Source organism: Sinocyclocheilus grahami, unplaced genomic scaffold (assembly GCF_001515645.1).
Source record: "Sinocyclocheilus grahami isolate Dianchi unplaced genomic scaffold, SAMN03320097.WGS_v1.1 scaffold416.1, whole genome shotgun sequence".
Classification (NCBI taxonomy): Eukaryota; Metazoa; Chordata; class Actinopteri; order Cypriniformes; family Cyprinidae; genus Sinocyclocheilus; species Sinocyclocheilus grahami.
The window spans coordinates 936,642-963,328 of NW_015505595.1; the positions used below are offsets into that span (position 1 = coordinate 936,642).

At 37.1% G+C, this 26,687-nt stretch overlaps 1 protein-coding gene across 1 annotated transcript in view; it reads right to left on the reverse strand.

Moving 5' to 3' along the window:
• Window positions 1-26,687, reverse strand: part of LOC107551144 (voltage-dependent T-type calcium channel subunit alpha-1I-like) — a gene marked incomplete at its 5' end in the record, with an annotated part of 106,315 nt that overhangs the window by 60,109 nt on the left and 19,519 nt on the right. The window contains 9 exons of the mRNA XM_016232647.1: window positions 2,833-2,933; window positions 4,008-4,484; window positions 7,284-7,444; window positions 8,512-8,551; window positions 9,673-9,790; window positions 16,577-16,762; window positions 18,144-18,295; window positions 23,387-23,790; window positions 25,058-25,406. Of these exons, the coding sequence (XP_016088133.1) occupies window positions 2,833-2,933; window positions 4,008-4,484; window positions 7,284-7,444; window positions 8,512-8,551; window positions 9,673-9,790; window positions 16,577-16,762; window positions 18,144-18,295; window positions 23,387-23,790; window positions 25,058-25,406 (1,988 nt within the window). The remainder of the gene's footprint in view (window positions 1-2,832; window positions 2,934-4,007; window positions 4,485-7,283; window positions 7,445-8,511; window positions 8,552-9,672; window positions 9,791-16,576; window positions 16,763-18,143; window positions 18,296-23,386; window positions 23,791-25,057; window positions 25,407-26,687) is intronic.

Below are 26,687 nucleotides of genomic sequence, written 5' to 3' on the forward strand. Positions count from 1 at the left end.
GTTTTTTATATTTAAAGAATTTGCCACTGACGATTTAAACGCGAGTTTCGGGCAGTGTAGAGTAACGCTTGTTGTTTGTCGTTTCTCTGATCACAAATGCAGACATGGTTTTTTGTTTACGCGGCGCGATACGCAATATAATCCGTAATTATGTCCCCACTGGATGCAACAAATGCCTAGTTTATAATGGGTTTTATTGGTGTTGTCTCATCACGCCGGGACAGGGCATCACAATATTGTAAGGGGCGTAACATTTCCGTCACACGCTTGAGGTATTCAGCCAATCACAATGCACTGGATAGCTGGCCAATCAGAGCACACCTTGCTTTTCAGACCGATGAGCTTTGTAAAAATCGACTCGTTTCAGAAAGGCGGGGCATAGAGGAGAAACAATAATGTACAGTATGTGGAAAATAATGTGTTTATTTAACCTTAAACCACATAAACACATTTCATTACACCAAATACACAAAATAATGTTATTTTTAGCAACATCATATGACCCCTTTGAAATGTTGTTAACAGCACAGTACTAAGCAATAAGCACAAATGTAAAACATACACACATTTTGGGTTAAATATTAATATTGAAATTTCCCTGAATGGATTAATCAATACATCTCAATACTACATGTAAGACAGACCTTGGTATATAAAATACTTTCCCAAAGCATCGTATGCTCACCAAGGCTGCATTTATTTGATGAAAATAAAGAAAAAAACAGTATTATTCCAAAATATTATTATAATTTCAATTACCTGTTTTCTATGTATTTGTTTTAATTCTATTTTTCTTTCTGTGATGCAAAGCTGAATTTTCAGCATCATTACTCCAGTCTTCAGTGTCACATGATCCTTCAGAAATCATTCAGATATACTGATTTGATGCCCAAGAAATAACATTTCTTATTATAACTGTTGAAAATAGTTGAAAATGGTAATAAATTATGGAATCTGCAATATAATGTTTTTCTCTACATTTTTTGATGAACAGAAAGTTTGAAAAACAGTCTTTATTTGAAATAGAAATATTTTGTAAAATAATTAATGACTAACTGTTGCCTAGCTGAAATAAAGAATCGACTACTTTCAATCAATCAACCAATCAATGAACCAATCAATAATAAAATCTTACTACCCCTAAACTTTTGAACAGTAGTATATGAGTGTCACTTCATCTGTCATCTTGGATTTATTTTTTTTCATGGAGCTTGTCACAACACATTCTGGCAGCTCACTAGATTTTGGAACAGTCAAGTATCTCAATTTTTCCACTGCAGTCCAAACTTTAGCTGGATATTCAAAGACTAGACCATTTGGAAAAAAACAGACTGACAGACAGAGGGTGGGAATAATCGGCTCCTATCTAGCTGACACAGATCAATATCCTAATCAAGCCACCCTCTAAAGAGCTGGCAGCCCATCAGTGCTATTGATCAGGCAGGGAGAAGAATTTGGTCAAAAATACAGTCAAACACATTTATTGCATCCTGGCTGAACTGAACTATGGCTCAAATATAATATTTAGTCATGATGTGAGATGCATTGTGCCAGGTTTGATAGCAATCACACCAAATGTCAATAGTTGTCATAAGCAATTTGTATGTACCAGTTTAAATGTGTAAATGAGATTTGAGAGCTATTGCGGAAGGAATGATCAGTGAATACAGACTTACATTTTGGTCTGTTACTCACCCAAAGCTATGTCAGGCAGGGAGAAGAAGAGGTGTGGGGGCATCTTTCCCTCCGTGTTATTCAGAGATCAAATCAGTGGCACTATAGGAAACAACCTGTGACACAAGCTTGCCTTTATCTGCTTAATTTCAACCTGCTCTTGGGCGTGGAGCAACTATTAATCTGTTGTGTTAGAATGAGGTCAGACTTCCAGCTGCACTCTCAAATTTAGCTTAGACTGACAACATTTGACTCTTGCAGTATCTGACAAAACCCATGAGTCGTTTTTAAAGTGTAAAAGGAACAGGAAGGTGGCATGATTGCCAGCAGGTTTTGCTTACGATGAGGCCGTGTGAGACACAGCAGCACAAGTGCAAAAGCATTACTATAGACCAGGTTTTCACGAACGTTTTTTTTCAGCCAAAGCCGTATGACCTAAAATATGTATTCACTTCAAGTACCCACTGAGATTTTATTTCAATAATTTAACAACAATTAGTATGTTAACAGTTCTATGATGTCAATTAATGGCCACATTACATGCAGGTAAAACGTGTTAAATTTGTATCATTGAGAAACAATTATAGTTTTTATTTAGCTATAGATTTAGTTTCTTATAATAACCCTTAAACAAATATTTTTATAATTTTTTTTAATTGTTTAAAAAAAAAGTATTTATTTACTTTAATGTTACACAATGTATCATTTGATTATTTATAAGCTTTTTCATCAATACAAAAACCCTTTTGGAAAACCCTGCCATAGGTGATTATTGTAAATATTGCACTCTCTGTTTCAAGTAAGCTAATAAAACTACCAAGGCAAACAAAATAAGATGGCATCTACAAAATGGCATTTATTTATTATTAGTGACAAGTTTTGCTGCAAAGTCTCTTTGACCACATAAAAGTTAAATGCCATTTGATTGGCTGTGAACATAATCACCCAAAGGTCGATCACACATGGCAGCTAAGAAACCAAAACTATGTGCCTGTTTCTCTGCTTTTTTTCTAACTCACAGTTAGCATATAACATGTAAAACTATAGATAAATTGTGTCTAAACAAAGGTCAATAGATCAAACCGCTTCCATCAGCTCTTATAAAGTATATTCATGACTGTTATGTATTGACACAGATGAGGCAGTGAAGGGACTAACTTGTTTTGGGGAGAGAAGAGGAAGACGGACCAGTCTTCCCTGGTCTCACACCAGTCTGGTCTGTACACCTCTATCATCTTCTGCATCCGGAAACATAGACTCTGCCGACAGAAAAATATGTATTTAGTTGGCAAAAATGAGCACTAAGATTAATTCTGCAGTATTCAGGGTGGGAGAACTTTCTTGGAAACACGTTTGATAATTGAAGCAGTTATGAAATGGAGCTTTCCAATGTTTCATGTCCCCTTGGAGCTGCCATGTTACTCTTAATTGCTTACAAAACAAGAGAGTCTGGCTGTAAAAAACAAGAGTCTGGCTGTAAATTAAAAACTGAAATCCTACTGCCATCTGTTAGCATTCCTCCTCAACAGATAATAATTGGGCGATTTTCATTGTGTAGTTGATTGTATGTGCAGTTGGCTCTGCTTCAAGAAGATTTGCAATGTGTGCAAACGCTGTTTTACAGGAGCCAATCTAATTTAAGATAATCCACAAAAATTACCATTTAAAAGACAATTCTCATTTTCATCAAAACCAATTTGGTTCCAACATTTGAATCTCTTTCTTCCATGGAACACCACTTTCTAAAGCTCCATAAATGACAGAAGTCTTCTGAAGCCATACTCTACTGTTAAAAAAGTTTGGGGTCAGATAAGACTTTTTTGCTAATGTTTTTGAAAGAAGTCTCTTATGCTCACCAAGGCTAAATTTATTTGGTCAAAAATACAGTCAAACACATTTATTGCATCCTGGCTGAACTGAACTATGGCTCAAATATAATATTTAGTCATGATGTGAGATGCATTGTGCCAGGTTTGATAGCAATCACACCAAATGTCAATAGTTGTCATAAGCAATTTGTATGTACCAGTTTAAATGTGTAAATGAGATTTGAGAGCTATTGCGGAAGGAATGATCAGTGAATACAGACTTACATTTTGGTCTGTTACTCACCCAAAGCTATGGTATGGATATAGAAGACTTGGAATATGACATGAACTCATATGAACTGCTTTTATGGTGCTTTTTTGTCATTTTTGCCGCTCTGCAGCCGTTCAACATTCAGCTAAACATCTACTTTTGATTTCCACAGAAGAAAGTCAGTCACATGAGTTAGAAACATAATTACCAAACGAGTGAACTTTCCCTTGAAATCATTTTTAATGGACACTTACATAGTCCAGTTCATCGTCCAGATCCTCCCTGTCCTTGCGTGCATTGACCTGAGGGTAGACCTCATTGATGATTTGTGGTTGGCCTGACGGTGTCTTCCCATTACAGTCCTGGTGCTCTCCAACGCTTCCCAGACCCCCAGAGAAGCTCTTCTTGCTTTGCCGGGGATGCAGAGGAGGCAAGGCCGGTCCAGGCACCTGCAGCAGCTCAGGAAGCTCCAGAGAGAGAGCCCGCCGTTCTCTGCACGGGACGAAGTGTCTGGAGAGCAGAGGCGGGTGCAGAGGAGGGGGCGGAGGAGACAGCAGGGACTCCTGCTCAGCGGGGTGAGAGTGAGGGCTACGGACCCTTAAACTGCCTCCGCCCCCCATCCCCAGGCATCTAGAGGATCGACCCAAGCTGTTCCAGCTCGACCTGCGACTCCATATTCCTGGCCGCGCGGGCCGTCCCCAGTTGTGGTACAGAGAGGCTTGTCCTGGACACTGAAACGCATAGAATGCAAGCTGATAGTCAATATATGAACATGAATTATTATTAAAATCAAATTACTAAATTACTAAAATTTGCCTAGCATTATTAACATTGTGCTTTTACTTCCCATGGGAAATAGGTGGTAAACACTTTTTATTATAAAACGGACAGTTCTGGTCCTTGATTCTGATTGGTTGAGCTGCGTTCAAAGCTGTTGTAAATTACTCTACAAACATACACCTTTTTTTACTTCTGTGTGTTGCTCGGCAACCACTTTGTTGCAACCACAACCGTTTCTGAGGAACTACATTGTTTGGCGGAAGAATAATGTTTGTATTAATATCATTACACTTTATTTGCTCTGTTTTATTTTGTGAAACCTTGCTACATATATGGAATATCTGTGTATATGGAATAAGCAATAAGCCCCTCGAAGCCGTGGTTTACAGTCAATTTATATTATATTAATTTCCGCTTCGCGTCGTGCCTAACAACGCCCCTTAGCTGTTATAAATTCACTGTAAACTACGGCTTCTTGGGACTTATTGCTTTAGCTGAACACATTCTGTGTTTTTAATTGACGGGTTCAGGTGATTGGATATTAGTATATATCAGACAACAGTCTAAATTAATTTTAAAAAATTTAAATTACCATACATTTACATATTAATCAACACTGGCATAATTAATGTTGTGCTTCTACTGTCCACAGGAAGCTGATGGTAAACAAGTCCAGTGGAATGAATACTGTACTGTATTTCAAAGGTCCAGGTGTTTGGATTGCAGTGGTGGGATGATGCTGTACCGTAAAGTGTCTCACATTGCGTTAATCTGCTGCGACCTCCACAACCTAAAACCCAAAACCATCCCACACGATGCACTAAAGTTTTGGGTGTTACACGATTTATATAATTCCTGGTGAATCTGACTAAAACAACAGACAGCACATGCAAATTATCCACGCTTTCTACTCATTCTTAGTGAATTCCCCCATTACTGTCTAGAACTCTTATAAAAAGCCAACCTCCTCACAAGGGCTGTTATTATTTAAACCGGTGTCTTCCCATTACAGTCCTGGTGCTCTCCAACGCTTCCCAGACCCCCAGAGAAGCTCTTCTTGCTTTGCCGGGGATGCAGAGGAGGCAAGGCCGGTCCAGGCACCTGCAGCAGCTCAGGAAGCTCCAGAGAGAGAGCCCGCCGTTCTCTGCACGGGACGAAGTGTCTGGAGAGCAGAGGCGGGTGCAGAGGAGGGGGCGGAGGAGACAGCAGGGACTCCTGCTCAGCGGGGTGAGAGTGAGGGCTACGGACCCTTAAACTGCCTCCGCCCCCCATCCCCAGGCATCTAGAGGATCGACCCAAGCTGTTCCAGCTCGACCTGCGACTCCATATTCCTGGCCGCGCGGGCCGTCCCCAGTTGTGGTACAGAGAGGCTTGTCCTGGACACTGAAACGCATAGAATGCAAGCTGATAGTCAATATATGAACATGAATTATTATTAAAATCAAATTACTAAATTACTAAAATTTGCCTAGCATTATTAACATTGTGCTTTTACTTCCCATGGGAAATAGGTGGTAAACACTTTTTATTATAAAACGGACAGTTCTGGTCCTTGATTCTGATTGGTTGAGCTGCGTTCAAAGCTGTTGTAAATTACTCTACAAACATACACCTTTTTTTACTTCTGTGTGTTGCTCGGCAACCACTTTGTTGCAACCACAACCGTTTCTGAGGAACTACATTGTTTGGCGGAAGAATAATGTTTGTATTAATATCATTACACTTTATTTGCTCTGTTTTATTTTGTGAAACCTTGCTACATATATGGAATATCTGTGTATATGGAATAAGCAATAAGCCCCTCGAAGCCGTGGTTTACAGTCAATTTATATTATATTAATTTCCGCTTCGCGTCGTGCCTAACAACGCCCCTTAGCTGTTATAAATTCACTGTAAACTACGGCTTCTTGGGACTTATTGCTTTAGCTGAACACATTCTGTGTTTTTAATTGACGGGTTCAGGTGATTGGATATTAGTATATATCAGACAACAGTCTAAATTAATTTAATTTTTTTTAAATTACCATACATTTACATATTAATCAATACTGGCATAATTAATGTTGTGCTTCTACTGTCCACAGGAAGCTGATGGTAAACAAGTCCAGTGGAATGAATACTGTACTGTATTTCAAAGAGATGGGTTCAGGTCCAGGTGTTTGGATTGCAGTGGTGGGATGATGCTGTACCGTAAAGTGTCTCACATTGCGTTAATCTGCTGCGACCTCCACAACCTAAAACCCAAAACCATCCCACACGATGCACTAAAGTTTTGGGTGTTACACGATTTATATAATTCCTGGTGAATCTGACTAAAACAACAGACAGCACATGCAAATTATCCACGCTTTCTACTCATTCTTAGTGAATTCCCCCATTACTGTCTAGAACTCTTATAAAAAGCCAACCTCCTCACAAGGGCTGTTATTATTTAAACCATTGTAAAAATAATTATGTAGTTTATAAGTTGCTCTCAGCTCTTCGAGTGCCCGCTCAACGACCCTCTGTGTGTATGCTAATATAGTGCAAGTTAGACGAGTAGAGACGGCGCTCTAAGTGCTGAGTAAGTGTCTTATTAATGGTTCGCAAAATGCTAATACATGCAGAGCTGATGGATAATTATTGTGTTCTTTGTGCTTTTTTGAGAGGGTTTGGATTGCTGGAGTGGTATGATATAGCTTCGGTGCCCTCTCGGTGAGTAAGACCCTGTAATGAATGGCAGGTTGACTGCAGCATGCACAATAGCTCACCAGCGCCGTCTGCTCCAGGCTAGCCCTGCCCAGAGAGGTCACGCTGCTCTTGCGGGAACCCAGGGCAAAGCTCAGCCTTTCAGACGGGTACAGGCCCCTAGCGTTGGGTGCAGGTGCCAAATCCAGATGCCCATTAGGGGTCAAAGTGGAAATCTTGGGATCTGCACAAACACACATGCCAAGACTGATTAGATCACAAACACATCAGAAGGACTCAAGCCATGAGAAACACTAGCTGGCTTATCGCAAGGCACAATAAGTCAAAAACTATTTGTTTTGTGTTTGTGGTGCGGAATTAAGAAGTATATTCCACTAAGCCTAATAAAGTTTCAAGTTTGCGGGTTTTCTGGTATTTCTAAAGCCTCCTCTCATGCCAGGCGACACTGGTGGGAGCGTGTAAGTTTGTCTTCTGTCTGTGGAGAGCGTCAGTGTGTACATGCATTATTCATAACATCATGTCCTTAGATCTCTCAGCGCCATGATTTTTTTCAGTTTTTGACCAGATATTAATGAGACATTTCAATGCATTGCTTTCAGTTACTCATTTTTGAAACGGTTTAGGATATTGCATGAATTTAGCATTTTGTCACAATAACTAGTCTATCTATGGGGTCAGTAAGATTTTGAAAATGTTTTTTAAAGACGTCTCTTATGCTCACCAAGGCAACATTTTTTAAATAAAAAAATAAGTACTATTTTGAAAATGATTACAATTTAAAATAGCTGTTTTTTATTTTAAAATGTAAGTTATTCCTGCCATGACAAAGCTGAATTCTCAGCAGCCATTACTTCAGTCTTCAGTGTCACGTGATCCTTCAGAAACTCTACTAACATGCTGATTTGGTGCTCAATTAACATTTCGTATTATTAGCAATTTTGAAAACAGTTGTGCTGCTTATAATCTGTGATTTTTACATTTTTTTAAATGATTCTTTAAAGAAAAATAACAGCATTTATATAACTTTTACATTATAAATGTATTTTCTGTCACTTTTGATCAACTTGATAAAATACAGTATTAATTTCTTAAAAAAAAAAAAAATCTCAATGACCCCAAAACTCCAAACTTGACACCAAACGATAAATGACTAGCTTTAACTAATTAAAATTATTGGCATAACACATCATTTACATCTGGACTTATCATTGACAAAACCTTCACCAACAAAATTATTTTAAAAAGTCAAAATACAGAAAGGCTTACTTTATGAATGTTAAGAGGCCATGCCGTTATACAAAACCATGTTCCAGTCCTCTTGAGTTAGGATCTACACAAAAACACACACAGACAAAAAAAACAAACAAATCTAACTTTATATTACATTCTCATGGGAGCAAGTAAGTTGATAAATAAACAAACAAACAAATAATCATTAAATTGTAGATTTGTTGTATTTTTTATATATGATTTCATTGTATGTATTTTATTTTTATTTAATATTTTGTTTAATATAAGAAAAATATAAATAAGCATTTATATCTAATGCTTTCCATTTTTTTTCCTATTTATTGTAATAAAATGGCCAATAAAATAAATAACTAAATAAATACATGCATGCATACATAAATATTGAAATCATTATATTAAATTAATTCTATACTTTGTTTCTCACACATACACTTTTGTGCCCGAGTGGTAATAGCCTATGACAGATATGCTTTAATACAAAAATAATTAAATAAATAAACAAACAAATTCTATATTTTGTTATTTAGATATTTTTTCTTTTTTTATTATCTAAAAAAAGGCCACAAATAAATAATCTCATATTATATATTTTTCCCTCTTTTTATTGTATATTGTATATTTATTGTGTAAAATGAATGCATGTGTGTTTGATGATAAACTGTACATATTATTTACATAACATTATATATTATATATATTTAAACCTTATCTATTATTTCATTAACTGTATTTTATTTTTATTTAATATTTTGTTTAATATAAGGAAAATATAAATAAGCATTTATATCTAATGCTCTCCCTGCTTTTTTACATTTATTGTAACAAAAAGTCCAATCAAATAAATAAATAAATACCTACATGCATGCATACACAAATATTGAAATAATTTCATATTATATTATTTCGTTTTGTTTATCTATTTATTGTATATAATAGACATGCCAATAAATATACATATTACTATATTAACAATATTAAATATAATATATACAAAATATAATAAATAAATATGAAGACATTTTTGGCCTATTTTATAAAATAATACCATGTAGTAGTCTAAGCCTTTCATCTCCACAGAGAATACCCAGGTGTGTGTGTGTGATTAAAATGTGTTTTCACCCAGTTCCCAGTTGCCCTGTGTTTCCCGTCACCTGCAGCAGTGCTTTCATAAGTGAGATGAGTTTTGAAAGCTCTACACACCTGAAACACTGTGACAATGGCCCACAGCAGGGAGTCAAAGTTTTTCCTGTCAGGTACTGTGTCCCCAGCCTCTGTCCTCAGGCTGAACTTGCAGCCAAATATGTGCATTCCCAGAATACTGCAGAAACAAACAGACAAACAAGCTCTGAATGTTACTCTCACATTTAGATATTCTGATACCGTATGCTTCCGATCGACCCCAACAGGATGTGAGGTGAATGAGTCTGTCAGAGATGAGGAGCCTATAAAAATGATATCAGTGCTGTGTGAGGAGACATATGTCCTGGTTGGACAGCAGCCAGAGATGAGACCAGTCACGCTGGAGAGACAGATCACTGAATACAAAATGAAACACACACCAACAGATAAATGAGACAGGGGTGATGCTACAAACATACAAACAGTGTTTGTCGGTAGCATGTTACTAATGACAAATTTGACATAATCAGATCGTAAACATATTACATTTAAATGAAAATATGTAAGTATAACTGAACAACGCTTACTTGTGGTGCTAAAAGCTTTGTTGTATGTGCGAGTATAATGGGTATTGTAGTTCTAGACAGTGTGTATCATGCTTAGAAGTGACATACAGAGCCTTACAATGATTTCTTGCAGCCTACTGCCAGATTTACTACTTAAAAACTGCAAAACAAGGCTGATAAATATGAATAGTGGACAAAATATCAGAATCTGGGGACTGGATCAGAGCTGTGGTGGATTTGCTCTGTCCTCAAACTCGCAGATATGGTCAAAATAAACTTTGCTGTTGTTTTGACAATGGTTGTGCACAATTTAAGACAGTAAGAAAGTCTATATGAAATATATGCTTGTATAAAATATGCTTACATAAAATCCATAGAAATGTTTAAATCAGAAGGCTGATAGTCCTGTGACATGTTTATACTTTTCTGAAAAAAATAAATAAAAAATCACCGGGAAGTACGGTGATCTCCACCCAGGGATAATACAAATAATAAATACAAAAAAAAAATCTAATCAAATAAATTCATACATAAATAAAGTAAAACGCAATGTTGTACCGCATTACTTTTAACAATAACATCCCACACAACTCCATACAAACCACCCAGTGACAAATGTTTTTCTTTCCTCATTTGAGTTCAGCAGTTCTCTATGCAGCAGAGCAATGACGAAGCCGATTAATAATTGGCACAAATACAGCTTCCAGTCTGTAATGCTGATTCATTCTCTCCATTCGCTCCATCCATACGTCATCCCAGGCATCTGCTAACAGTTACGAAAGCCTGTTGACTGTACCCGCAGGCTGGGGACGATTCTATCCATTTAAGAGACATAAATCAGGGTATTGTTTTCAGATGAGGGGTTATAAATCGAGATGGTTGGTGAGGGGGGAAGGGGATACGCTGAAAGCTAAACGTGAGTGGGAAAGACGGATCGGCGGGATTGGTTTATGCACTCAATTCTGCAGCAGCCTCCATCTGTCTCGGTGCACTCTGCTGGAATTGCAGCGCTGCAGGGGGAAGGCGGGAGAGTCAGTGGGCACAAGGGGCCTGAGTGTTATTGTTCTGCCCTCCATCAATCTCACTCTGATCCTTATGGGCCTGTCACTTGCAGCTGAATCTAAGGTGTACACTGTGCAGCTGAGACACTCAGCCATACAGAGCCCAGCGTGATCCAGCTGCTGTTAGGTGTGAGATTTTATAAACACTCGCTGCTTTGTGTGATAAAGTGTGTGGCGTTTATTACAAACAAGTGTGCGTACGGGTGTGGACAGAGACTATGAGCAAGCACACGGATGTGAGTGAGTTTCATTCAACTACAATTGCATATGAGAACTATTTGAATGCAATAACGAAGAATAAATAAAATTAATGAATAAATAAATAAACTATAATAACAATAAATACATTTTAAAAAGTTGTATATTTAAATACATATATATATATATATAAATATATATACACCAGTCTGGTTTCAGAAGTGGACATTCAACTGAGACTGCCTTGCTCTCAGTTGTTGAAGCCCTGAGACTAGCAAGAGTGGATTCCAAATCTTCAGTACTTATCTTGCTGGATCTGTCTGCTGCTTTTGACACGTTTAACCACCAGATCCTCCAGTCAACCCTATTGGCAAAGGGCATCTCAGGAACCACACTCCAGTGGTTTGAGTCTTATCTCTCAGATAAGTCCTTCAAGATATTTTGGAAAGGGGAGGTGTCCAAGTCACAACATCTAACTACTGGGTAGGGATGGGCGGATCAATCCTTAAGTATTGATACTTTCGATACTGATGTTGAAAGGATCGATCCTCACATAAAAATTTAAATTCTAAAGTGCATTTTTAAACCATTAATTTTATTTATTTATCAAGAAATTCGGTGCATAAAAAAAGCTTCTAAGTATTAGCGAATAATTCTGTAGGATAGAACCATTTCTCCTGCTCATTGGAACACACACAAATGCTGAAAGACAGAACCAATCAATCACAGACAGCGTTCGCTGCTGACGCATTGCTCACAGTGCTTGTTTAAATAAGGCTAGTAGATCTTAAGAAACCATTGCCACATTATTACATTAGCCTACATAACATTGTTACTATATATAAAATTAATTCAGAAAAATGAAGACTGGAGTGGAGATGCTGAAAATTCATATAGCTGCTTTTACTGTTTTTTTTTGGTTCAAATAAGTGCAGCCTTGGTGAGCATGAGACTTAAAAAAATATTACAAAATCTTACTGACCCCAAACTTTTGTGTACATGTAATATATATTTCAAACTGGCTAGTTTGTGCAAGTAAATTTATTTAAACTGGTTGTTAAAAGTTCAAATGGATTGTGTTATGTTCTGTAATTGCTGTTAATAAATCTGTCTAATATGCTAAAGTTTCACCTTTAGGGGTACAACAGCCTGGCAGCCTTTTACAAAAAATAACCATGGTTTTATTACAGTAACCACAGTTTACCACAGTATTTGTAGTAAAACTGCAGTAACCACAAATTTACCATGGTAATAATAATAATAATAATACATTTTAGCACTTATGTAACACCATGTTTATTTCTCATGAGGTATCCTCAAAGGTGCACCTTTGTAACTTATCTACCCTTAAAGCATGCATACTTGTATGGTACTAATATGCTCACTTTTAGGGGTATAGTTGCACCTTTGAGGTTACTGCCCCAGTAAAGGGCTAAAATATAATTATAGTATATTTTATTTCTGACAGTGTAAACAAAAAAGGCCTATGAAATGTTAAAAAAAACATGGCTTTAAAATATCAAGTGAGTATAATTACTGATTATATTCTTTTAATTATTTAAAAGATCAGTTTAGTTTAGAGGTATCGGCTAAAACAGGTCAAGAGATCATCAGTAATATACTTATATATAAACATACACTTTTGTGCCCTAAGTGGTACACAATAACATATAAGCATAACTATAAATAAAAAATAAATAAAAAAACGATACATTATCAGCTTGTCTAACAGACATTTCTTGCTGGATGAAGGACCATCACTCTCAACTCAACCTTGCCAAGACAGAACTGCTTGTGGTTCAATCAACAAGCTGTGTTCAACCAAGTCTCTGCCTTTCTCACACAGCACTACCTCCTTGACAGCAACCAGTCTGGTTTGAGAAGTGAATATTCAACCGAGACTCTCTTGGCAGGTCTTCCAGCCAGTTCTATCAAACTTTTACAATTAATCCAGAACGCGGCAGCAAGATTAATTTTTAAGGAGCTGAAAAGAATGCACGTCACACCTCTGTGTATCAATTTGCACTGGCTACCAGTAGCTGCTCACATAAAATTCAAGGAAGCCCTGTCTAGACTCTGCCCCAGTACGAGTTGTGTCAAGCTATTAATTTGACTGTTTGTTTGATGAAAAAAAGATTAAATGTAGTTGCAATAAACGCGTTAAGAATCCATACAACTGCAGCAGCAGAGGACTATTATTCTGCTGTGTGATACTGCGGAAGAACTGATGAAGGCACGGTTTGATCTTCGGCTGACCAATCAGCAGAAACGGGCGTTTAATTCCCGTCCACATGTAGAAATCAAATATTCAAGCTGTTTATTCATTTTTCCACCCATGAACGAAAAACGAAAAAAGAGCCGTTTTCTTATTTTTCTACTTTCAATATTAAATAAAAAAACGAATGATCGAATGACACACTGATTTTGCTCTTTTGTTGATTTTGATTGCTTCCATTGTCCTCATTTGTAAGTCACTTTGGATAAAAGCATCTGCTAAATGTCTAAATGTAAATTATATACAAATATATATAGTATATACAGGGCTTGACATCAACACCGTCAACCCGCCAAATGAGGGTGAATTTCAGCAGTGGCGGGTAACACGGTCTCTCCCACTAGCCACTTTGGCGGGCTGAATTTTACAGTAACAGAGCTCAACATTAATGCTTGTTTGGGACAAGTGGATTTTTTGAAGGGAAAAATGCCCTTTAAATAGCCCAAAAATGACCTGGAAATCAATGTAAATACATTTTTGCATGCAGTATTAAGTCATATAAAACATAATTTCCCAACAACAAAACTGTGGCAAGTGAAAATGCTGAGTGGCTTGTAAATTTGGAAAACCACTAGCCACAGTGGCTACAAAACCACCACTGGCTCTGCACCCCTTTACCTAAATTCATTACTTCAGACTTATGTGCCCTCTAGAAGCTTGCGTTCTGCAAGTGAACGTCGCTTTATTGTGCTATCCCAAAGACGCACAAAATCACTTTCATGGAGTTTTAAATTAACTGTTTGCTCCTGGTGGAATGACCTGCCCAACTCTGTCCGAGCAGCTGAATCCTTAGCCATCTTCAAGAATCGGCTAAAAACACATCTCTTCCACCTTTATTTGACCCTCTAACTCTAGCACTCTCTATTCTAATTCTATTCTTAAAAAAAAAAACTTGCCCCTTTTAGATTTGCACTCTATTTATTTACTAACTGCTTGTTTTCTTAAAAAAACCTAACACTTGCTTCTCTAATCTTTTTGTATTATATCTATTTGTTTTCTTTTTATTTATTATACAATTAACAAAAGCAAAAAAGGCCTCTAACACACTTGCTCTATTCTTTTTCTATTCTATCTGTTTTCTTTTTATTTATTATACAATTAACAAAAGCAAAAAAGGCCTCTAACACACTTGCTCTATTCTTTTTCTATTCTATCTGTTTTCTTTTTATTTATTATATGATTTAAAAAAAAACTTGCTACGTGTAACTGCATTAAGCTAACTGAGACTTTTATAGCACTTACATATCATTGCTCAATCCGTGTATCATTCGATCATTAGTTTTTTGATTTAATATTGAAAATAGAAAAATTAGAAAAATGAAGAAAAAACGAGAATTCAGCTTAAATTTAAAAAAAAAACTTGCTACGTGTAACTGCATTAAGCTAACTGAGACTTTTATAGCACTTACATATCATTGCTCAATCCGTGTATCATTCGATCATTAGTTTTTTGATTTAATATTGAAAATAGAAAAATTAGAAAAACGAAGAAAAAACGAGAATTCAGCTTAAATTTAAGTTTTTTGTTCATGGGTGGAAAAATGAATAAACAGCTTGAATATTCGATTTCTACACGTGGGCGGCAATTAATTTGGTCAGCCGAAGATCAAACCGTGCCTTCATCAGTTCTTCCGCAGTATCACGCAGCAGAATAATAGTCCTCCGCTGCCAGTTGTACGGATTAATAACCTATTTTATCAATTTCAAATTTTTCATCAAACAAACAGACTAATGAACAGCTGTCATATCATACCCTGCCATGCCCAGCTGATGCAAAGAATATAATTTATATCTACACAGAAGAAAGCCCTGTCTAGACTCTGCCCCAGTACGAGTTGTGTCAAGCTATTAATTTGACTGTTTGTTTGATGAAAAAAAGATTAAATGTAGTTGCAATAAACGCGTTAAGAATCCATACAACTGCAGCAGCAGAGGACTATTATTCTGCTGTGTGATACTGCGGAAGAACTGATGAAGGCACGGTTTGATCTTCGGCTGACCAATCAGCAGAAACGGGCGTTTAATTCCCGTCCACATGTAGAAATCAAATATTCAAGCTGTTTATTCATTTTTCCACCCATGAACGAAAAACGAAAAAAGAGCCGTTTTCTTATTTTTCTACTTTCAATATTAAATAAAAAAACGAATGATCGAATGACACACTGATTTTGCTCTTTTGTTGATTTTGATTGCTTCCATTGTCCTCATTTGTAAGTCACTTTGGAAGAGTGAAAAATTTAAGGGGGTCTGAATACTTTCCGTACCCTATATATATATATATATATATCCAATATGTTAATAATATGCATGCTAATTAGCAACTAGTTAATAGTAAGAAGTGGTCCCTATACTAAACTGTTACCATATATTTTTTTCTAGTTCTCAAAGAAAACATGAATAAATTAATGATTCCATTTCTTTTTTCTATCTTTTGATTTTGTATGATAAAACAGGTCAAGAGATCATCAGTAATATACTTATATATAAACATACACTTTTGTGCCCAAGTGGTACACAATAACATATAAGCATAACTATAAATAAAAAATAAATAAAAAAACGATACATTCAATATTTTGACTTTTTATTATCTAAAAAAAGCCCACAAATAAATAATCTCATATTTAAATATCATAATAAAACGGTCCAAATACATATACATAAATATTTTTCCTCTTTTTATTGCAGATAACAAAACAAGCCAAGGGAAAAAAAATGTATGTGTGTGTGTTTAATGACAAAGTGTGTCTTTTATTACTAACAAGTGTGCGCTCAGATACAGACAGGGACTATGAGTAATCACACCGATATGAAACACATTAAGTTTCATTCATCAATAATTGCATAAGGGACCCACAGGAATGCAATAACGAAGCTCAACCCACCTGAATATGAAGATAAAGAGCATTAGTAACATGCAGAATGTGGCCACGTTGTCCATGGTCTTCATCAGGACCACCAGCTGTCTGCGCAGAGCTGGCATGAACCGCACCAGCTTTATGACCCTCAACAGTCTGAATGTCCTCAGGACGGACAGACCCCCGTCACACTGCCCAACGATCTCACATACACTATACACAAACACACAAAAAAGTGTTGATTATAATGTAGAAAAAAATATTTGTGTGTGTATATATACAGTATACAGTATATGTGTGTGTATATATATATAGTATATATATATATATATATATATATATATATATATAAATCGTATTCCAAGGGTACACAATAGCCTACAACAGAATAACCTTTACTTGAACACGGCATTAAAACTGACATTTTATCTTGCCTTCATCATAAATTTTTGCTACTCAAATGCCTTTTACATATATTTTTTAATGGCTTTAAGGTATGGTCACATTAGTGACATTTCATCAAATTTTCACAGGCGCACAGTTTAAAGGTCACATGTACTCTTGACTTGTCTTAAATCTTAAAACTTAAATCTTAAGCTATTTTTATTACAATTATTATGCTTCAAAACTTTTTTTTTCATAAATTGACTGTCTGTTGTGGTGTCCCTTTTTGTAGTTTCTCTATGAAGTGTACTTGGTTACCAATGAGACAATGAGTAAAAAGCATGCTTGAGATGAGATGTGGGGGAAAAAATCCAAGTTAAATATCATTATTTTTGTTGAGTTATTTCCAGTCAAGCTGTTATTTTGTCAAATATTATGCAAAATAATACCCAAACCCCCCCCCCAGACATTCTACAAACTATAAAAGAGAATGCACTTGCCTGATGATCACAATAATTCCATCAAAGATGTTGTAGGGGTTTCTCAGATATTGAAAGAAGCCAAAGGCAGTCAGCTTGAGGATCATCTCCAGGGTGAACATACTGGTGAACACTATGTTACAAATCTCCAGGACATTAGTCAGTTCATCAGGCTGTAGACAGAAGTTAAATATATGAGTGTCACAGCAAAGGGTCTGAATACTTAGGACCATGTGATATTTCAGTTTTTCTTTTTTAATAAATCTGCAAAAATGTCAACAATTCTGTGTTTTTCTGTCAATATGGGGTGCTGTGTTTACATTAATGAGGGAAAAAAATGAACTTAAATGATTTTCGCAAATGGCTGCAATATAACAAAGAGTGAAAAATTTAAGGGGGTCTGAATACTTTCCGTACCCACTGTATATATATATATATATCCAATATGTTAATAATATGCATGCTAATTAGCAACTAGTTAATAGTAAGAAGTGGTCCCTATACTAAACTGTTACCATATATTTTTTTCTAGTTCTCAAAGAAAACATGAATAAATTAATGATTCCATTTCTTTTTTCTATCTTTTGATTTTGTATGATAAAACAGGTCAAGAATCATTATTTTTGTTGAGTTATTTCCAGTCAAGCTGTTATTTTGTCAAATATTATGCAAAATAATACCCAAACCCCCCCCCCAGACATTCTACAAACTATAAAAGTGAATGCACTTGCCTGATGATCACAATAATTCCATCAAAGATGTTGTAGGGGTTTCTCAGATATTGAAAGAAGCCAAAGGCAGTCAGCTTGAGGATCATCTCCAGGGTGAACATACTGGTGAACACTATGTTACAAATCTCCAGGACATTAGTCAGTTCATCAGGCTGTAGACAGAGAGAGAGAGAGACATTGAGGACAAGCGAGAGTATGGGAAGAATAAAAGAAGAGGCAAATGTGGAGAGGTCATTTCAGATCACTGCATTGCTGTCCAAGAGAGTGTGTGCATTGTTGCATGGACAAGATCAGCTTTTGACAGCAGGCATGAGTTCCTCAGTGAGGCTGTGACCTCCTCATATGATATAAAGGTCAGAGAAAACGGAGTTTAATCCTGAACAATTCCTTGTGGAACATCAGTTAGAAAAAGATCAGGGGTGGTGGGAGTACAATGATACTATATGTGAATTGTAAACGCTGCATGTCTGCAGCTTATTCTGGCCAAGAACTGCCCACTAGACGGGAAGAAACTGTCTGATTGACATGTAAGGTGACCAATCACAGATGGTTTTGTTTTTATGCATTGTTTAGAGGCAGATTATTTGAAATGGATTACACAACACAGAAAGGTGCAGAAAAACATTAAGTCTCTGTGAACTTTTGGACCGAAAACACAGTCAAAATTGCTGTCAGTCCAAAAATAAGTACTGATAATAGAAAACAAACAAATGCAAAAAACAAAGTTGATTCTGCTTGTGAATATCTTTAGTTATCTACAATAGTTAAGTGTAAATGTAGTTATTTGACCTGAATCAAAATGCTGATGCCCACTGCATGTTTACGTAATATGCAAATATGATATATAAAATAACTATATATCCACACTAGTGTTTAAAATGCTAGGGTCGGTTTGATTATTTAATGTTTTTGAAATAAGTCTCTTTTGCTCACCAAGGTTGCTTTTATTTGATCAAAAATACAGTAATAAACAGTAATATTGTGAACTATTATAACTATTTAAGAAAATTGTTTTCTATTTTAATACACTGTATATTAAAATGTAATTATGTGATGGCAAAGCTGAAATTTCTGCAGCTTTTCCCCAAGATCCAATCATTCTATATGCTGATTTTATGCTCAAGAAACATTTCTTATTATTATCTATGTTGAAAACAGCTGTGCTGCTTAACATTTTTGTGCAAACCGAGATACATTTTTTTTCTGGATTCTTACTTTAAAGATAAAAATAACAGCATTTATTTGAAATATTTCGCAACATTATTAAAGATAAAAAGAGAACATTTTAACTGACTGAATGGTAGTGTAGTATTACTACTACAGTAAAAATACAGTAGGCTCTCTTAACCCAACCAGGTTCCACAGCTTTGTTTCCAGGCAGACTAATGGTCATGTGCAGAGGCAAATAATTCCAGCTATTCAGATTGTAGCTGGTGATTTAAGCCATTTTTGTGTGCACTAAGCATCAGACAGTCGGTGAACAGACTGTGGGGGGGTCTATCGAAGGCTGAGACTAGTGTAAGATCTACTGTGCTTAGAAAGGGATCAACAGGCCACCCTGATCTGCGTCAGTCCACGCTGTGTAATCTAACATCACATAAATCCATTACACCTTATCTCAACCGATAACACTATGTATGTTCATGTGCACAAGTGAGAGGGTGGCCGAATTCCAGGGGAGCAAAAGCGAAATCTGATTTAAGAACACTTCCTTCGTTGGCCCTTTTGTTCCTTCTCTCTCCATCCCCTTTATCGATCGATATCTCTCCATTGACAAGTTAAAGCCAAGAAAACACAACTGAAGGACGAATGAAAACCAAACCACAGGCAGCTCCTGGGAGATGCCATTTAGAGAAATTGAATATTGACACAGCAATCAGGAGTAATAATGGCAAAACAACACAGTAAGAAAACACCAGTAGCTTCTCCTCCCTCTTTCCATTTTTATCACCCCTTCTTTCTTTGTCCTCCCACAGACTGTACTGTAAACTGCTCTTAAATCAATCCATCAGCAGATCATCTCATTATCAAACCTATTTGTACAATACTTCAACAATGCTGTAAGTGATTTTTGGTAAACCATGAATAAATTGTCACTAAATCCCGACAGATCACTGAAATATGACTTGAAAAATCTCACCTAGACTCTCTTTTTCAGCCAATCTGTCAGTCATTTTGAGTGTTCATTGACATGGAGGGCAGGATTTTGGAGACGGGGGCCAGTCTAATGTTTAACGCTATCTCTTCATCCAAATTTGGCAACTTCCCTTTTACATAGTGTGCGAAAGTACACCAACTGAGTGTTGAGCATCCAAAAACACAATACTCATCACAGCAAAATCCCCAGAGTTAAATTAACTCTGCTCAGAGTACATATTGTCCCAATCTACAGAGTGCTAAAGTAACACAGAAGCAGAGTTAGCACTGTTGAGGATTGTTTGATAAGTTTTCATGTCTAAAAGCCTGAGCAGTAGTTGTTCATCTTCAACACTGTTAACAGCAGGTGTTCATCACTATTGCTCAATCATCACTTATTTAATCACTTAATTATCTCATTAACTTCAACTCTGCTTCAGTTACTTTAACATTCTATTGATTGGGACAATATGTACTCTGAGCAGAGTTGATTTAACTCTGGGGATTTTACTGTGGACAAAGTAGATGACAAATCCCCGGATGACCTGCTACTTCCACCAGGATATTACGCCTATGCATATTTTATAGAACAGTCTTTATCAGCTTTTTTTAACAGCTAAGATGTTCAAGATGTTAAATGCAGTACAAATTCTGACAGATTTCAGGAAGAGGCAACAACTGTCAATTAATAAAAAAAAAAATCCCTTCTTCCCTACTTCAAAAAACAGAATTGGTCCAAAATACCAGTCCTTGTAAATGAGTTAAAAATCAAGCATGTTTTAAAGTGATAGTTCACCCAATTTACTCACCCTCATGTTGTTCCAACTTATTTTCTTCTGCGGAAAATAAATCAGATATTTTAAGAAATGATCCAGTGATTTTTTTTGTCCATACAATGAAGGTCAAAAGTTACCAAAACTTCTTCAAAATATCTTCTTTTGTGTTCCACAGAAGAAAGAAAGTGATACGTTAACTCCTATTTATTCATATTAATCACACAAAAGTGCATGTCTTTATACTTGTTCAATTATTATTATGTCTTGTTGTATTTATATGTGAGCAATGGAAATTTCATATAAAAAAAAAATCCTTGTATGTGCAAGCACACTTGGTAATAAAGCAATTTTGAATTCTGATTAATCAATTTTTGTTATCCAGTCTATATATTAAATGTGCAAACTCCATTTGAAATGAATTACATACAATAATATGCAACACTTTACAGATTAAGGGCCAGATTTACTAAAAAGGGCAAATAAGCGTTGGAGCGCAATTCCATAAAAGCGCCGATGGGAGGGGAAAATTCTGCGGGTTTACTAACAATGCACACATTAATGAACACAGACGCAGCCAGATCATTTCCATAATGACCAACTCAATCTACCAAGAGCAGCGCAAATTAGCGACTGCTTTAACACCAGCTTTTTTGGGGCATTAAATAATGGCACAAATACCAGTAATTTGGCAAGCACAAATCTTAGTAAATCGCGTAAATTGCATGATTCATTTTAATACTCTCCTCCCATAAATTTTGCACAATTCTTCACTGCGCGTCTTTAGTAAATCCTGACAGTACTATTTTAATTATATTAAACTATTATACAGTACTAGTTTGCACTGGCACAAGCTAGTTAGTAAATCTTGATCCTAAATCTGCATTTCATTTAATTTATTTAACGTTTAATTATTTTGAAACTTCCTCTTGCTGCTTCCTCAGACAATCGCACAATCCCTGCATGATCCTGGCACTCACCTCCCATATCGAAAGAATTTCAGTTGATACACTTCCTGGGCCACGCTTTTCTCTTAGAGCAACAGGAACCTTTAAATGCATTTGTGTGTGCAGACCGAGTGCATTGACACTTGTTCGATCGACTGTTGTGTGTGAGTACAAACACACACACACACACACACACACACACACACACTGCCCACACACATGTAAATATTGCGATCTTTACCAGGCTGGTTGAGAGTCAGGTTAAAACATACTGAGTCACAGCAGATGATGTCATCACACATGATCAGTTTAACCATATAAGACATCCTCCCATAAATTTTGCACAATTCTTCACTGCGCGTCTTTAGTAAATCCTGACAGTACTATTTTAATTATATTAAACTATTATACAGTACTAGTTTGCACTGGCACAAGCTAGTTAGTAAATCTTGATCCTAAATCTGCATTTCATTTAATTTATTTAACGTTTAATTATTTTGAAACTTCCTCTTGCTGCTTCCTCAGACAATCGCACAATCCCTGCATGATCCTGGCACTCACCTCCCATATCGAAAGAATTTCAGTTGATACACTTCCTGGGCCACGCTTTTCTCTTAGAGCAACAGGAACCTTTAAATGCATTTGTGTGTGCAGACCGAGTGCATTGACACTTGTTCGATCGACTGTTGTGTGTGAGTACAAACACACACACACACACACACTGCCCACACACATGTAAATATTGCGATCTTTACCAGGCTGGTTGAGAGTCAGGTTAAAACATACTGAGTCACAGCAGATGATGTCATCACACATGATCAGTTTAACCATATAAGACCGAGTGGAACACAAACTCTCATGAGGAAAGTCCTGGTTATATGCGAGCCCGTACACAGGGGCTCCTCTGTTTGCCTGCGTAGGCTGCATTTACATGATGTCTCACATGTTAAAAATGCTGCGTAATAGAAGCTAGCGGTGACTATATGTTTTTCTCTCTCTCTATATCCGTCTCTCTCTGCTTGTTGATATTTTTAGAGCCCAGAGAGATGAGAAAACAGGCCCCACTGCAGGCGAGGCAGTGAAGACATGAGGGGGCGGAGGGGGAGAGACATACAGCGAGAGCAAGATAGAGAGAGTGTGCATGAGTAGTAGTAGCTTTCTAGATCTTCCAAAGATAATTAACTGCACTTTCAAGGCAAGAAAAAATCCAACAAGACTCCAAAGGCCGTTCCACAGGCTCTCATTACTTTGAATGGCAGGCCCTGTGAAGACTCTATCAGCACTGCAGAAAGAGCCGGCTATTACAGTAATATGTGACATGATGAGGTTGAACACTTCTTCAGAGTGGGTTCATTATGTGAACCGACTGTGCTGCGGGTGAAATTACCTGGTTATGGTGCTCGATGCCCATGCTGATTGTATTGATGAGGATGGCGATCATAATCCCTCTGTTGAAGTACTTGCTTTCAACTATACCCCAAAGCTTCACTCTCATTTCATCCCAAACATCTTTACATTTCCCAAAACAGGTGCGTTTCCTCTTTGGCGAATCCACAGAGTCATCGTCCCCCTTCTCGTCCAAGCGGTTCTCGTCCCTGTCGGTCTCCTCCAGCGCACCCTCCTCTTCCTCCCCATTGGCCGAGTGCCCCGTCGATCCCGCCCCTTCCTTGAGTGACAGGGCGGCAGCACACTGAGGACACTCCTCTGGGTTTGGGGTGATGGAGAGGGAGATGGCGTTCTCCAGAGGTTGGGAGCTGTGGTCCAACTTGGTATCGTGAATACAGTGAGGTGCTGCGGGACAGACGAAAAATTCAACATTTCTGTTTGACATTTTCATATAATACAATAAAATTTTTGCCAGTCAGTTTCTTGGACAACTGCCACGCTGCTGCTTGGGATTGAAATGTCATTGGGCCATAAAAGCAAACACATGGATGGATTTGTTCTTGTTTTTATTGCAACTTGCTCTTTGCTTTTATAACTTGCTATTTGGTTTAGAGTGGTGGGGAAGCTACTTTGAAACTTGGCCAGGCTACAAGCAATTTTTTATGACACAAAAGAAGCTAAAATACACTGAAGCAACTTAAAAGGGCAATACTGTTTAAAATAATTTTCTGATGATATAATTCCTCATTTTAGAGCCATATTCTTTTGGGGTTTGAAGGAATGAACAGTGACGACATCAGACTTTTACAAATAAATCGATACTAAATCAAAGGAAAAAAAATAGAATAGAATATATGCTGAATAAAACGGAAAGTAGCGGAATATATCATAATAAAACTAAAATTAACTGAATAAAAAAACACCACAATTAACAATTAATTTTAAATTTAAATTAACTTAGGATTTACTTCAAAACTACGTAAAATGCTGTGCAGTGATTTCTTTTTGATATATTCATTTACATTGTTAAAAAAACCTTCACTTTCCAATATACATACAGTATAAGCAAGAGAGGGCAGTTTAACATGAATCAATTCACTAGAATAAATCAAAATGTTTGATGCCAAATACAAGTGATAGATAAGAGGTCAGGATGAACTGAATCAATCAGATTTTCCAGTGCTACATTTGAGTGAGAGGATAGTTTAAGACAAACAAAGGAATCAGATTTTCATACATTCTCTCACTCACATTTTGTGTTGGAAGGTCTGATCCCAGCAAATCAGATTTTCTAGCACAACATATAAGTGAAAAAGAACAGTTTAGAGTGAATTTTGAATTTTCCTACACTATGAGTGAAAAAGGTTCCTTTAGCTTAGGACGATTGATTCGCTAGACTGAATCAAACTTTTCAACACCGTATAAGCAAAAATGGGGAGTTTAGGATGACTGATTTCTCTAGAACTAATCAACCTTTTCAACATTATATACAAGACAAGAAAGTGCAATTTAGTACGACAGCTTGCTACTATTTTGAACACAGCTGAGCTAATGTCAGGCTAAAATAAACATGTGTTTGGTTAATTTGAGATATTCTCTCCTCAACACTGTTAGACAAAGCTTTTCTATGACCCAATGCCATTCCTCTGTCTCTAACTCTCTCCTTACTCACTCTGAGTAGAATGGCAGTGGTGTCTTTCGCTGCCATTCACATTAGCTCCTCCCCCTGTCGATCCTGCCCCTCCCCTGCCACGCCCCCTCCCTCCTCCAGGGGGAGGGGCTTTGCCACGGAGCATGTAGTAAAGGGCGGCTGAGCGGCGGCGGGCCTTGCGCAGGATGTGGCAGACCAGCTGGAAGAGCTCCTCGTAACAGTCTCCGGGCTCAGCGAGCGAAGCCAGCGTGCTGGAGGACAGGTAGCGAGCGCGTTGCTCTTGCATCAGCTGGTGCTCTCGCTGTTTGGTCTCTGAAAACTGAGTGGCAATGACCACCAGGCACAGATTAATCATGAAGAAAGATCCAATCTGGAACAGGAAGAAGAAGAGAAAGAGAGAGTTGACTAACTTTCTTCTATGGATTAAAAAAATGCTACAGAAACATTTGAGTGCTTTCTGGTACTGCTTGTTCCTTTCTGAAGCTATTTTCTAGGGAACAATTGTTCATTGACAACCCCCTCTTTAAATCAGATTCATTTGGATCTTCAGTTCGATTTACTGATTGGTCACACTCACCACAGTTATATACATAGTCAATGAGCTGAACTTGTGAACAAATCCTTCAGACTTAAACGGATCCACCAATTCAACCAATTTGAGTAAAACAATCCCCCAGATTCATTTACAAATCAGATATTAGTGCGTCTTTTATAAATATTCTAAGGACTGATCGCAACTATTTTCAATGAATAGCAACATTTTGGCCTTTTTGTCAGACAAAAGTATTGTTGATATTTTTGGAATATAGTGCACAATAGCTGCATATGGACTGATTTTATGATATTTTTGCAACTTGTTAAAGCTTTAACACTCCAGTTAGCATTCAGTATAAAATCACAGGGTTTGAAATAACACATAAATAATGACTAAATATTAATTTTTGGGTGAACTACACCTTTAAAAACACCTTTTTAGTTCATTTATTTGAGCATTTTGCTGTCATTGCTTTCTTATACACTAAAGATAAATTTTAAGTTTGATTCTGTTACCATAACTCTTGCACTATGTGTGAAGTCTCAGCTGCTTTAAATATCCAGATCTACATGACACCTAAACCCCTCTAAGCTCTCTAACACAGCCTGTGCTGCAGTGCTTGGCATAAGCAGCGGCCATAGCTGTCTAGATGAGCTGCTATAAACGGACCCTATGTTTGAAAAAGTCAGCAGACGCCCAAACAAGAGCCTGTTTTGTTGTGTGTGCTCCTGTATTGCTCTGGCTTTGATATGCTATAATTATCAGGCTCTTTCATAGGAGCAAAATCTCTAAATATCTCCTAGTCCTCGCAGAGAAGGGTTGGATCCCTCTGCCAACGTGAAACGGATTAGAATTGCGAGCAAATCATTTTAAAGGCCGAGAGCGAACCAGTTCCAGATTCAAAAGAACAGAAAGCCTGTTCTTATATCATTCGCCATTCATATCACTGGCATTTGTCAACACGCAAATGCACACAGAGCTCGCTCTTAGGTCTTATTGAAAGTACAGCCTGGTTCCTGCATACAGTATGTGAAGTAGGGATCAGAGGGGATGGATGAATCGTGAGGGGAACAGAGGAGGTGGAGAAACGCACAGAAGTGTGTGTGTGGAGGGGGG